Source organism: Vanacampus margaritifer, chromosome 8 (assembly GCF_051991255.1).
Source record: "Vanacampus margaritifer isolate UIUO_Vmar chromosome 8, RoL_Vmar_1.0, whole genome shotgun sequence".
NCBI classification, from domain to species: domain Eukaryota; kingdom Metazoa; phylum Chordata; class Actinopteri; order Syngnathiformes; family Syngnathidae; genus Vanacampus; species Vanacampus margaritifer.
The window spans coordinates 17,406,768-17,419,178 of NC_135439.1; the positions used below are offsets into that span (position 1 = coordinate 17,406,768).

At 38.7% G+C, this 12,411-nt stretch overlaps 1 protein-coding gene across 1 annotated transcript; it reads left to right on the top strand.

Annotated features, from left to right (window-relative positions):
* Positions 1 to 1,147: 1,147 nt before the first annotated feature.
* On the top strand, positions 1,148 to 10,011 carry eif4e3 (eukaryotic translation initiation factor 4E family member 3). Its single transcript, XM_077574075.1, has 7 exons — positions 1,148 to 1,485; positions 2,534 to 2,606; positions 3,178 to 3,272; positions 3,784 to 3,844; positions 5,046 to 5,112; positions 5,248 to 5,403; positions 7,833 to 10,011. Exons 1-7 carry the CDS (start codon positions 1,298 to 1,300, stop codon positions 7,877 to 7,879), a joined length of 687 nt encoding a protein of 228 aa, XP_077430201.1. The 5' UTR covers positions 1,148 to 1,297; the 3' UTR covers positions 7,880 to 10,011.
* The last annotated feature ends 2,400 nt before the right edge of the window (positions 10,012 to 12,411 follow it).

A 12,411-nucleotide genomic window follows, 5' to 3' on the forward strand; every position in this document is an offset into this window, starting at 1 on the left:
GCTGTTTCTTGCCAACACTCGCACCCCCACCTCTGCACCCCCCAACCGCACGCTCCTGCTCATCGGTGGGAGGGCGTCTCGGCTATCTGAAATGCTTCAGACACAGAGACAGACACTACACACTCGCAGCCTCGCACCCGTCGACAGGAATGCGCAACCAAGGGGCACAAAGGCTGAAACGCAAGTACTGAGACGTGGCCCACACGTCGCAAACCGGAAACAAAGTTGATGGGCGAAAACACAGAAGTCGGAAGTCCCGCCTCCTCCGTGGCATAAAGTCCATATCATGTAGCACAGGGGTGGCCAAGTTCTGTCCTCGAGAGCCACTATCCAGCCTGTTTTCCATGTTTCTCTCCACTATCACACCTGATTCATGATCGGATCGTTATCATGCTTCTGCAAAGCGTCTTGATGAGCTGATCATTAGATTCAGCTGGGCTGAAGAAGGGAGACATGGAAAACAGGCTGGACAGTGGCTCTCGAGGACCGAACTTGGCCACCCCTGATGTAGCAGGTGCCTAAACAATGAAAAAGGTCAACGTGATCATGTAGTACATCTTCCCGATCCGCTCCTCCATCTTAAACTCATAGAGGGCCAGCAGCCGCAACATAATTATTCACCCGTTGTTTTAGGTTATATCGTAAAATAACAGGTGAATCCTATTACGCTCTAAAATTTAGAACTTGTCAGCATGTAACCAACTGTTTTCGCAGTTCAAAAGTACAGTTACAAATAATGTACATTTGACAACTTCGGGATTTGTTTCTGCGAATTCCTTCAAACGGAAAGCTGGTCCCAGACGTCTCTAGTATGCTTCAGCGTATCATGAGCTTCTGACTTGTTGCGGCTTGTAAAGAAGGCTGTTAAAAAAAAAAAACCCAAAAGTGGCTATCCAGAGGTAACCAAAGATTAATGTACAAGAAGATGCTCAACTCAAGAGAAATAAAATGGAATTGCATTTCAACTCTGTGTATGATACGTGACTTGTTAGTACCGGAAACCTGCACAGTTCTTATGACGTCACAGAATCATACATGCACTTTATCCTCCAAGTGATAGCGCATTTGTCCATACACGCAGTTTCAGCAGACAAGAATCTATCAGAGTAAAGCGTCGTCTTCCTTAGTCGTGCTCTCTTCAACCGACCAACAAGCGTCTGGCCAGTGACGCACTGACGTCATCGTCGGTGTGCGGAAAGAGCGTTTCTCTCGCAGCAGACAAAACCAAACCGGGTGGTTTTTAATAAAACGATTCATACACGAGACAAAATACATTTTTCTCACTTGACCTGCTCTCATGGCGGTTTCTGCGGGCAATGCGGACCTCCAAATGGACAGAGGAGCCCTGAGCGCCGCGAGCGTTTCGTCCGAAAACAGCATCGATATCGACGAGAAAGAGTTGGACAATATCACAAAGAAACACCGAGCAGGAGAAGACAACTCCACGCTGCCGTTGCACTCACCCTGGACGTTTTGGTTGGACAGGTAGTGAATTTATCGCCGTCTTCCGCGTTGTCACTAAAAGTTTAGGCCCCGGGAAGAACACGGATGAAATGTGTAAGGCTACAAGCTATCGAGCAGGCCTGCGGGGCTGGGAGCAAATGTTGCGGGATGTTATGTGAGTTGACCTTGTCCTATTTTCTCTGTAACGGTAGACTAGACAAGCAGACGCGTTCCCGGTCTTCGAGGTGGCCTCCAAAGCGAAAGTACGGCGTCAAGAGTTTTCATCGTCTATAATAAAGTTTGCATGTTAATTTAATACCATCTCCAGTGTCGTAAGTCGAATGACATCACATGAAATTTCGTTGTGATGCCAACTTTATTTAAGATTTCCACTGGAGCCAAAATGGATATTTTACCATGACCGGCAACTCGCCACCTATTATGCCGTGAATCGCGAGAGAACTACAAATACAGATTTTACACCAGTGAATGTGTACCATCTCATAATGGATAAGGTGGTCACCCCAAAAATGTCAGGTCACAGGTTCGAATCCAGCTCTGTATATTTTTTTCAGCCAGGAATATACTGTGTGGTCCAGAAAGCAGTTTCAAGCACAGTATTTGGACAAACTTATCTTCATTTGTGAAAAGGTCGACTCCTACAAATGAGTGGAGCTGAATAATGCAGTTGCAGAAGTATCACATTTCCTCATATTTGGGTACTTATCCTCTGTAAATTCCATAACTGACCCCGACCCCAGGACTTAAGCTCTATGCCATTTTCAGTTTATACTAAGTGTCAAAATCATCGTCGAGTCCAGATGACGTTAGGAGAGAAAGTGTTGCAATTTTTCCCCAGTCAGTATCGTCCCATCAAGGGTAGCAACTGACTCCAATGAAGCAAATGGTATTTTAGTTCTTTCACCTTTCTCTTTCCCAGCTCTCGGGGAAGACAGACACTCAATGTATCCCTTTTTGGGAATAGCAGACTTGCAGGGAAGACAAATGCACTCCAAAAATGAGAGTGTGGGGGAAAATCTTTAATTTTGCATTCAGCTATGTTTAATTGTTGTTTAATTTGTTGCTGTAGGTCATTGCCAGGCACAACTGCAGCTGAATGTGAATCCAATCTAAAGAAGATCTACACTGTGCAAAGTGTTCAGGTAAGCATTAGGGTCAGCTTTCAACACACACGCACGCACGCACGCACGCACAAGTTCACATTTGTCTTAATATAAAATCTTTGACATTATTTAGTCTAAATAAAGGATAACACATTTCACCACATTACCACTTGAAATGGCTTTGTTTTGGTGGGGCAGATTAGCAACAGATAATAATAATTAAAAAAAACAATTTATTTTGGCAGTCTGTTTCCACAGCAGTGTTTTGGAGCCTGTAAATGCAAACATTTGAAATCAGGTCAAGTTGGCACCTTTGGAAATGGCAAAGTAACTTTCTGTTTAAATCTGACAACAAGTGGGCTTGCATGTTATGTCTGGATTTGCACAAGAATGTCACCACCAACTTAGTGTTGGTTAGGGAACATAGATTCACCAGCAAAGTGTACTTTGTACCTTTAAAATCTATTTCCTGTGAAGCACACAAAAATAAACAAACCACCCCCTGCACACACACAAAAAGCCATACACGTTCTACATTTCGCACGTGCACAATATTCACATTATAATAAAGAAAGAGTTTTCAAAGGTTGCTTTATTTTGTTGTCTGCAGCTCTTCTGGAGCGTGTACAATAACATCCCACCAGTCACAGCCCTTCCTTTGAGATGTAGCTATCACCTCATGCGTGGAGAACGGAGACCACTCTGGTATGTCTGTCCAACTGTCCAATTTCTTTTCTTGACGTCTTGTTTATATTTATAGCAGCACACTCTCGGTTAAGCTTCACGTCACATATTGGAAGGAGCGGCTATTACATGAGACTACATAATCTGTAGTCCCAAAACTCATTGGACGATTTATTAGGTACACCTGCACTGCATATCTAAGACCCTGTGAACGTGTTTGTTTGTTTGTTTGTTTTTTTCACTCCCATGCATAAATGTTCAGTGTTGAAAGACATTGCCAAAAATGTTTGTGGTTGTAAACGACACTGAATACTCAGAAAAAAGATTTTGTTGATGTTATAGGGTAACAATAGTACAACAGATGAATTGACAAAGCTCATTAGATACAAGTATCGATAGTACACTGTTGTGGTAGCTGAGTGTATATTAGTATCAAGCTTGAATAGACCAGTGTTCTACAACCAACTTTTTATTTATTTCAATATTAAATGTACCTGCTATCATTTTATTTTTGTCTTTTCCCCTCCAACAGGGAAGAGGAGAGCAATGCAAAAGGAGGTGTATGGAAGATGAAAGTACCCAAAGAAAGCACTGTGGGTGTTGCCGCAAGAGTCGCTTGATCTTTGTTGTCGTAACGCATTATACACGTAGTCCTCAACTTACGAACACAATGGGCACCGAGAGGCTCTTTGTAAGTCTAATTGTTTGTACATATTAAATTTGGTTTTAAAATGACATTTTATTCAATTAAAAAAAATTAATAATGTAAATTAGGGGCGTTAGAAAAAATCAATTCCGCAATATATCGCGATATTACAGCGCGCAATTCTCAAATCAATTCGATATGCTGCCGAATCGATTGTTAAACATCAATTATTTATGGGAATATTCAACAAAATGTCTTTCTTAGGGTTATGATTTACACATTAAGCATGGAAGAATGTTATATTAATGGAACATTAAGCCTTAATATTTTTATTTCAGTGCTGTTGAAACATGAAACAGACGGCAACCTGTTTGTTAAATGCAGTGGCTCAGTTATAAGCCTGAAGTTTCAGATAAATGAATAGATTTTCATACAAATCTTATAGTTTGCATGTACAAGTTTACTGATTAGTATTTTCTAAATTTGAGGGGGGAAAAAAATCGCAATAATCAATTTATAGATTTGTATCTGGATTAATCGGTATCGAATCGTGATTTATGAATCGTGATACAAATTCAATGGCCAGGTACTAGGCAATTCACACCCCTAATGTAAATATATATATTTTTTATTTAATAATCTCTATCTCTCTATCTATTTATCTATCTATCTATCTATCTATCTATCTATCTATCTATCTATATATATATATATATATATTTATTTATAGAGAGAAACATTAAATATATATTTTTTTTTTTAAACAAATAAATATAATTAAATTATATATAGTTCATACTATATAGTCACATAGTGTCTATACATAAGCATAAAAGAATGCAAATTAAAAAAAATGTAAACAATGTGGGACAATATTATTGCGGTCTTTAATCTCTGGAAAAAAACACGAAATAGTGAGTTACAACCATAGATAAACCCCATAATGTATGAATTTTGTCCCCAAATACAAATCCACGATATAGTGAATCAGCGATAAGCACTGTTACTGCATTGTAGTCCAATAGAAGTTGGGCTGCATTTACAATTACTGTATGTAGTGTCCGCATTTTATTTGTTAGATCAGTGGCTTTGTATCCATTTGAGATATTGACAAGAAAAATATTTGTATACTCTGCCTCTTGTTTCAGTCTGCAGTTTGGAAAGAATTGTTACTTGCTACAGTTGGGGAGCAGTTTGCAGATTACTGTGCCTCAGGTACCGTACACTACTTTTTCCATCTTATAATGCTGAAGTCGGTTCTTATTTACTTACTGGCGCAATGGCTCACTTGTCTGTCTGCATTTTCTCTCTCTCTCTCTCTCTCTCTCTTTTTTTTTTTTAAAACTGTAGATGACGAGGTTGTTGGCGTCAGTGTAAGTGTTAGAGATCGGGAGGACGTTGTACAAGTTTGGAATAAAGATGCATCTCTTGCTAATGAAGCGAGTATCTTGGGAAAAATCAACGAGCTTCTCCCAAGCATATCTTTTAAAGCAGTTTTTTATAAATGTAAGTATGCCATTTATTTATTTATTTTTTTTCCCGAATTTTTATTTCGAACATGCATAAAAAAAAAATAAAAAATAATAATGAAATAAAAATTGTGAAGCCAAAACTTGTAAACAGAAAAAAACAATAAGAAAAAAACAAACAATAGAAGCAAATAAAAAACTTAACTTTTAAAAACAAAATATTAAAGTTGCATTGTGCTGTTTAAAAAAGGTAATGTTAAATTTACTACATCATACATGCTAAACCAGAGGTGGGCATCGAGGGCCGGAGTCCTGCAGGTTTTGCATGTTGCCCTTCTTCAACACAGCTGATATATGATCAGCTCATCAGCAAGCTCTGCATAAGCCTGATAACGATCCTGCTGATTGGAATCAGCTTGTGTTGGAAGTGAGAAACCTCTAAAACCTGCAGGACTCCGGCCCTCGAGGACCGAGATTGCCCACCTCTGTGCTAAACCAATGCCCAGATGAGTCCTGACTGTTTTACTCTGACTGCACGTATCAGCTTTTATCTTCACTTTATAGTAGAGTGTGCGGACCCTCACACTCCACAGTTTCTTTGGGGAGGGGAGGGGCAGAGTTTTTCTTCCCTCATTTGAAGTCATGTCTTAGTTTGTCAACTGTGGCTGTCGCTTTAAGATCGTGCCTGACACAGATGCTGCAGTTACGCTTTGGGCCAGAGGTGGCAGTTGCGAGTAAAAAAAGTGACAAACTGCACAAAGATCCTTTCAAGTAGCACTAAGGAACTTCTCAACCGTAATACAATATTTTCATAACTCTTCTGATGAAACATTGACTTAAAACTATTTGAATGGTACCTTTGCCATGGCCTGAGGGGGTCTGTATTATTTTTACTGGCACTTAGCAACTTTGAGGAGGATGGTAGGAACACTGCCACACAAAAAACCTACAAATTTGCTGGCTGCTTTCTGGCATACGTCACTTCCCTCTTTCCTCATTCGTTACAAAGACGGAAGTCAATTTGAATGTTGACACACGAGCACTGCTTTCATGGCAGAAGCTGCAGAACAGCTGAAAAGTATTGTCTGTGGAGACAAAAAAGGAAAAGGGAAGTTACCCGAATAAAAGGACAGTCAAGGATCAACATTAGCCTGAATTTTACTCCCTGGCGTGAGCTAAAAAAAAAACAACGAAATGTGGTACCGCTTTTGTCTTTTTGGCGTTTAAGATAAAACTATAAATGTTAAGTTTATGTCAAAACTAATTTAGAATCAGTACACATGATTGTTGTTTGAACACTTTGCACAGGAATTCTTTTTGAATAAATGAAACCTTTAAATAAATATTTGTTGGGTTTATTAGATTAAAATCGTGATCGTCCTGAATGTCTGTAAAAATCAAGATTTTATTTTTTGGCCATATCGTCCAGGTTAAGCCATTAAGGTCTGAAGCGCCCGGCAGAACACGCCTCTGCAAAAAAATGACGGCTGATTTTGAGAATCACCCCCGGAAACCCGAAGTTTTCCTGGAAATTCAACATGCCTATTAAATAATTGCTATCTCACCCCCTAAAACATTTGAGAGCTTACACCTGTGGCTTTAACGCAAACCTTTTTATTTGATTACTTATTTTATATTTTTCCAGATCAACAAACTGCACACAAAGAAATCCAATAAAACAAACAAAATAATGTGGGAATAATGCACTTTCCACACATCATTTTTTGTTGGAATTATGTTTTTTTTTGGTTGTTGTTGTATTTCCTTGTGTGAAGTTTTACGATTAAAAAAACAAACAAAACAATTATCATGTGTGAGAGCCATACTGATAAATCTTCATACTGATAAAAATGATAAATCAAGTTTTCACCTCTTGCATAGTCACATAAAACCACTGACATTTTTGTCCTAGCCGGAGTGTGTTTGCGCGGTTCAAGGCAAATATTGCTTTCAATAACGAGCACCGTCCAGAGTTCTTCAGTAACAAAAGTGTCGCATCTGTAGGTATATTTACATTCAACATTGGGATGCCGTCGTCATAACACCGGGGAATCGAGTGATAATTATTCATCCATTCTCTTTCAAACATCGTCATTGTCCACAAACATATGTCTTAACAATATATCACTTTCGACTGGTTCGAAGTCCTCCAGCACTGTCGTCCATCATTGTCATTTACTGTATTTCATAACTCTTGCAAATCTGTGTCAGCCACGAATGCTTAAAAAAAATACAATAAAAATCCAGGAAATGCTACGAGGCCCACGTCACCCTCACGTGTATATTATGAGGTATTTCATCGGCCAAGAATTGGTAAAATAAAAAAAAATTGGGGGTGTGCACTGTGCAGCTTATATACTGGTATGCTGAGTAGATTGTGCTTTAAAGTACATGTACAGATCAAATTTGAAGGTCTTGCATTTTTACTGCAATGTTATTCACCTTGAATCATTTTTCATTTTACAGCTCACATGGAACATCATGCCTTTGAAGGAGGACGTTCAAGACATTAGATAGTGCACTTTTCTTTTTCTTCCCTATCTGAACTGCACCTGCCTTGACTAATTGACGCTGTCCACAAGAGAATCAAGGGTATTTTCTAGGGATGCACCGAAATGACATTTTTGGGCCGAATCCGAAAATGAGAAATGCTTGGCTGAAAACCGAAATGCAATGATAATAACTTTTTATTATCATTGCATTTATTATAATTAATTAAAATTATAATATTATTATCAAATATTTAGGCCTATTTAGCACAGGCATTTTAACAAAGCACAATCTAAATTGAAATGCGTCCACACCGCAGACATCAGAGACATGTTGGCGAATGGTACATTAAACACCAAACGCGGTGTGAGCAACTAAGCATGGTCTGGCGGTGCAATTGCACTTCATAGTCAATGTACAGTACTTCGTACCGGCGGACACAGAAGCGTGTGGTGCGGATGACGCATGTGCAGGCTATTTGGAGCGGGACACGGCGCGGCGCACTTAAAATCGGCACCAGCCAATCGGCTTTGGGAACGCACTGCAAACTCACACACGGCCTCCTGTACAGATCTGTCGTCACCCGGACATAGCGGTAAGTGTTCACTTGTTTAAAACTGTTGATAGCAATAGTGCTAACATTAGCTAAAGTATTTAGCACGGCCATCAGAATGCAAGTGAAAAAGTGGAAGCGCTTGAGGGGCTCTCATCAAAGAAAAAAAGGAAGGAGCTGCAGGAGAAAGAGTGGCTCACCTGTAGTGCCCTCTCCTTCTCCGGTGTGCACAATCAAAATTTTTGCTTGCGTCACCACAACATCCTCTTTCGGCCATATTCTTTCAGCTTAAATTTGATTTCGGCTAAATGGCAAAATGCACATTTTTGCAATTTTCGGTGGCCGAATATTCGGTGCATCACTAGTATTGTCAATATATTTTTATAACTGGTTAAAAAAAATCATCTTGTCTACAAATCTATATTGTCCTGTGTTTTTTCTTTTTTAAGACAAAAAAAGGTTGTGCTTTACCTTGACTAGTTTCGGCAACGACTGCCGCTTTCCTCAGAAGCTGTCAAACTGACAGTTATGGTGACGCCCAGGAACATCAGCTGATAAGTACCGATCACAATTTTCTGGCCAATCTCCGACCTCTTAAAAAGTCAATCCCGATTTTTCCGATCTTGATTTTTTTTTTCATAACAAGCAGCATATACACCTTCAGAGTTCCAATCTTATTTGATTGGAAAACATTGAACAATATCCGTGAAATAATACAAACGGGTTGTTTTAACTGCAAATTAAGTAGTTCTCTGAAATAAAAATGAAAAGCCTATTAGTCATATCAGCAGAAGAGGACAGTGACGGACTTTTTCAGACCTCTGAGGAGGGAGATGAGGTCGGTGGAAAAGATCGGTTTATATTTAAGGAATTGGCCAATTACCGATCACCCAAAACTAGGGAAATCGGGGGCCGATCGATCGGTGCACCCCCACTGATCAGTCGCATCACAACTGTCAGTCGTCGCCAAAACTAGTCAAAGTAAAGATAACTATCAAATGACTGATGCCGTGTTTTACTTGGACTGTTGAAAGAATGTACATCTTTACATTCAGCGTTGACTGATTTCCAGCGATTTTTGTCATTTCACTGTCCCACAGACCACAGCTCACACAGTTGTTTCCTTGTATAATGTTAGCTGCTATGTTATTTTATATAAACGTTCGCTTTTATCCACTCATGAAATGTTTTTATTCAATAGGATTTTTACCAAAGCAGTTTAGGAAGTTTGTCGTCGCAATTGATAGAAATGTTAAAATGTCAAGGTGTGAAATGAATGTCACAATGTGTTTCTTGCATCTTCGTCAATGGTGTGTACGTAATCAGGGTAACACTTGGATGAGAATCAGCCCACTCGCAGTGTCCCACTCTTACAAAGCCATATGCAGCAGTAAAATCGATATTCCCCAGTGGAACGTCTGTTGGAATGTTCCGGCCGCAGCACATTTGACATTTGTTTTAATGCTAAGTGGTAAAAGTAGAACTCCATTTTCACAAATGGAGTCATAGATCATTTGATATATTAAAGTGAACAGAAATTGCACATTTTCTGGCATTGATTTGTACTTGTCTTTCCTGTACCAATAAATCTTTCAACTTGTACAGCTGTGTAGTATTTCTTGAGTAGCACTTCTTTAAAACGATGCACTCTTGTTGAAGTGACAACAGCTTTCTAAATTTAAATGTCAATCACATTTTAGCAAGAACATATTTTGTTCAAGATCAAAGGGCATTTCATTGCCGTGAGTCGACATCACTACTTGACAAACTCAACATACTATTACATTGCAGTGTTAACTCCTTGACAACCAGCCATTTTGACTGAAGCAACCCCCTTTGCTCCCAGCTGTTTTACTAGATTTTGAATGATTTTGCAAGGCCCACAGAATATTGTGTTCTTATTGCTATAAAAACAGCCTATAACCTAACAAAAGAAAGATTGGAGTCTCTTCTTTCATCAGGATAAAAAAAAAAAGTCTACTTCGACCAGCTTCCGTTTTGCAGCAATAAGCATTAGAATATAGCTAAGTTTCATCATCATTCACAAACCTGTTAAAAACACTAGCAAAATGAGTGTGTTGCACCATGGTTGATCTCTTATACTCTGCTGCCACCTGCTGGCTGTTTTTTGTCATATCTACCGTTGCTTTAAGCGATCTCTTCAGGTCAGAGGCTGCATCAAAGCCTTCTGTATGCTCTAGCACAGGGGTGGTCGAGTTCGATCCTCGAGAGCCACTAACCAGTCTGTTTTCCATGTTTCTCTCCACTAACACACCTGGATCGTTATCAGGCTTCTGCAAAGCTTGCTGACTATCTGATTATCAGATTCAGCTGCACTGAAGGAGGGAGACATGGAAAACAGGCTGGATAGTGGCTCTTGAGGACCGAACTTGGCCACCCCTGCTCTGGCATAAAAAAAAAAACAACAACCCATAAAAAACATAAATACGTTTTTGGGACCATGGCAATTTTTAAAATAGAACGTTTTTATACGTTTTTGGGAACAAATGAGTTAATATTTCTGGTGTATTTTCATAGTTCATCTTTGGCTAGCCTGTTTATGCATTTCACACTAAACTAAATTCATGGACTTCAAAGTATATAGGCTATATAAAACTATGAATGTCACCACTAGCCTTTTTTCTTTTATGTATCCTTTTCATAGCATTTTGACATGCAGTATAATCCAGTAAAGTTGGACAGGTACATTTATCATGATTTCTTAAAATTAAGAAGATTATGTATTTCAGCCTTTGGAAGATTTTTTTTTTTTTTTTAATTTAAGGAAAAAAATGTTTAGAAAGAGTTTTGAACTCATTGTGATTACAATAGCTGGAGGATCTTCCCATACATTAGTGTTTGACAAATACAAGATGAATATTAGACAAATGTAAAACATTTTTAGCTTCTTCTTCCAGGTAGGTGGATCCAGAGCTGGACTGGCCATTTGGCATAGAGGGGCAAATGCCCATTGGGCTGATGCGATGCTATTTATTAGTTACCTCTGTTTCTCCCCAAATGACCGAACCACAACAACAACAAAGAAAATTGCATTACATAATAAATGAAATCCAGTAAAACGATGCTGTTTTACTTCGACCTTGTCAACCTTGTCTTTTGAATGCTTCTGTCTACAGTGAGAGGAAAGCCCTGGATGCAAAAGCCATTCAGACCCTTTCAGAAATCATACCAGCTCCTATTCATTAGCTTAATTACCTAATTAACAGAACGCTAATTACTTGTTGTCTGCATGCTTGTGGTAGAGAGGCTATCACATAACAGATAGCGATCCTCAATTAATTTACAACTCCACCCAATCAAGTCGTGCCCTTAATCCACACAACACAGCTGCATGGTGACACAGAGGAACATGCTAATAAATTGAGACCAACACGTGCTTGTTGGCTCCACTGAGCTGAATGATCCCATATTGACATGCAGATCAGGCCACGGAAGTATTCCAGATTACGTGCAAGATTGACTTCATACAATAGCGCACACGCATCCAAGTACATCAAAGTTGTTTTAATTACGCCAGACAATCATGTTTGTAACGTATGACAAGAAACCCCAGAAATAAAACACTGAGTTTATTATTCAAACACAGCTACTCATATGTGGCATACTTAAGTAGAAGAACACATACTTTTTGTTTAAAAATAATAATAAAATTACAAGTACATTTTCAACTCCTGAACTATATCAAATAAAAATAAATAAATTAATAAATAATTACATCTTGACTTGTACTAAAGTACAAAAGTAACAATGAATTTTAGTGTCAATTGTATACAATGCCCATTTTGGTAACTTGGTACAATAAGGGGAACGCACACAAAATAGTGTTTATTTTTTATTAACTTGAAAAGTTTTTGCATTGAGAAGAAAAAGAAAAAACATATTTAAAATGTTAAAAAGATGTTTTTTTTTCTTTAATAAAGAGCCTGCTTGCATTGGCTTGACTTTTATGCTATCAAAATCTGTTCCTTTACATTAAGACTG

What these genes read in the sequence shown, in the direction of transcription:
- eif4e3 (XM_077574075.1), top strand. Translation starts at nt 1,298, where the DNA reads ATGGCGGTTTCTGCGGGCAATGCGGACCTCCAAATGGACAGAGGAGCC. An exon ending in GGAGAACGGAGACCACTCTG is followed by an intron (nt 3,273 to 3,783) that starts GTATGTCTGTCC and finishes CCCCTCCAACAG; the next exon opens with GGAAGAGGAGAGCAATGCAA. An exon ending in TAAAGCAGTTTTTTATAAAT is followed by an intron (nt 5,404 to 7,832) that starts GTAAGTATGCCA and finishes TTCATTTTACAG; the next exon opens with CTCACATGGAACATCATGCC.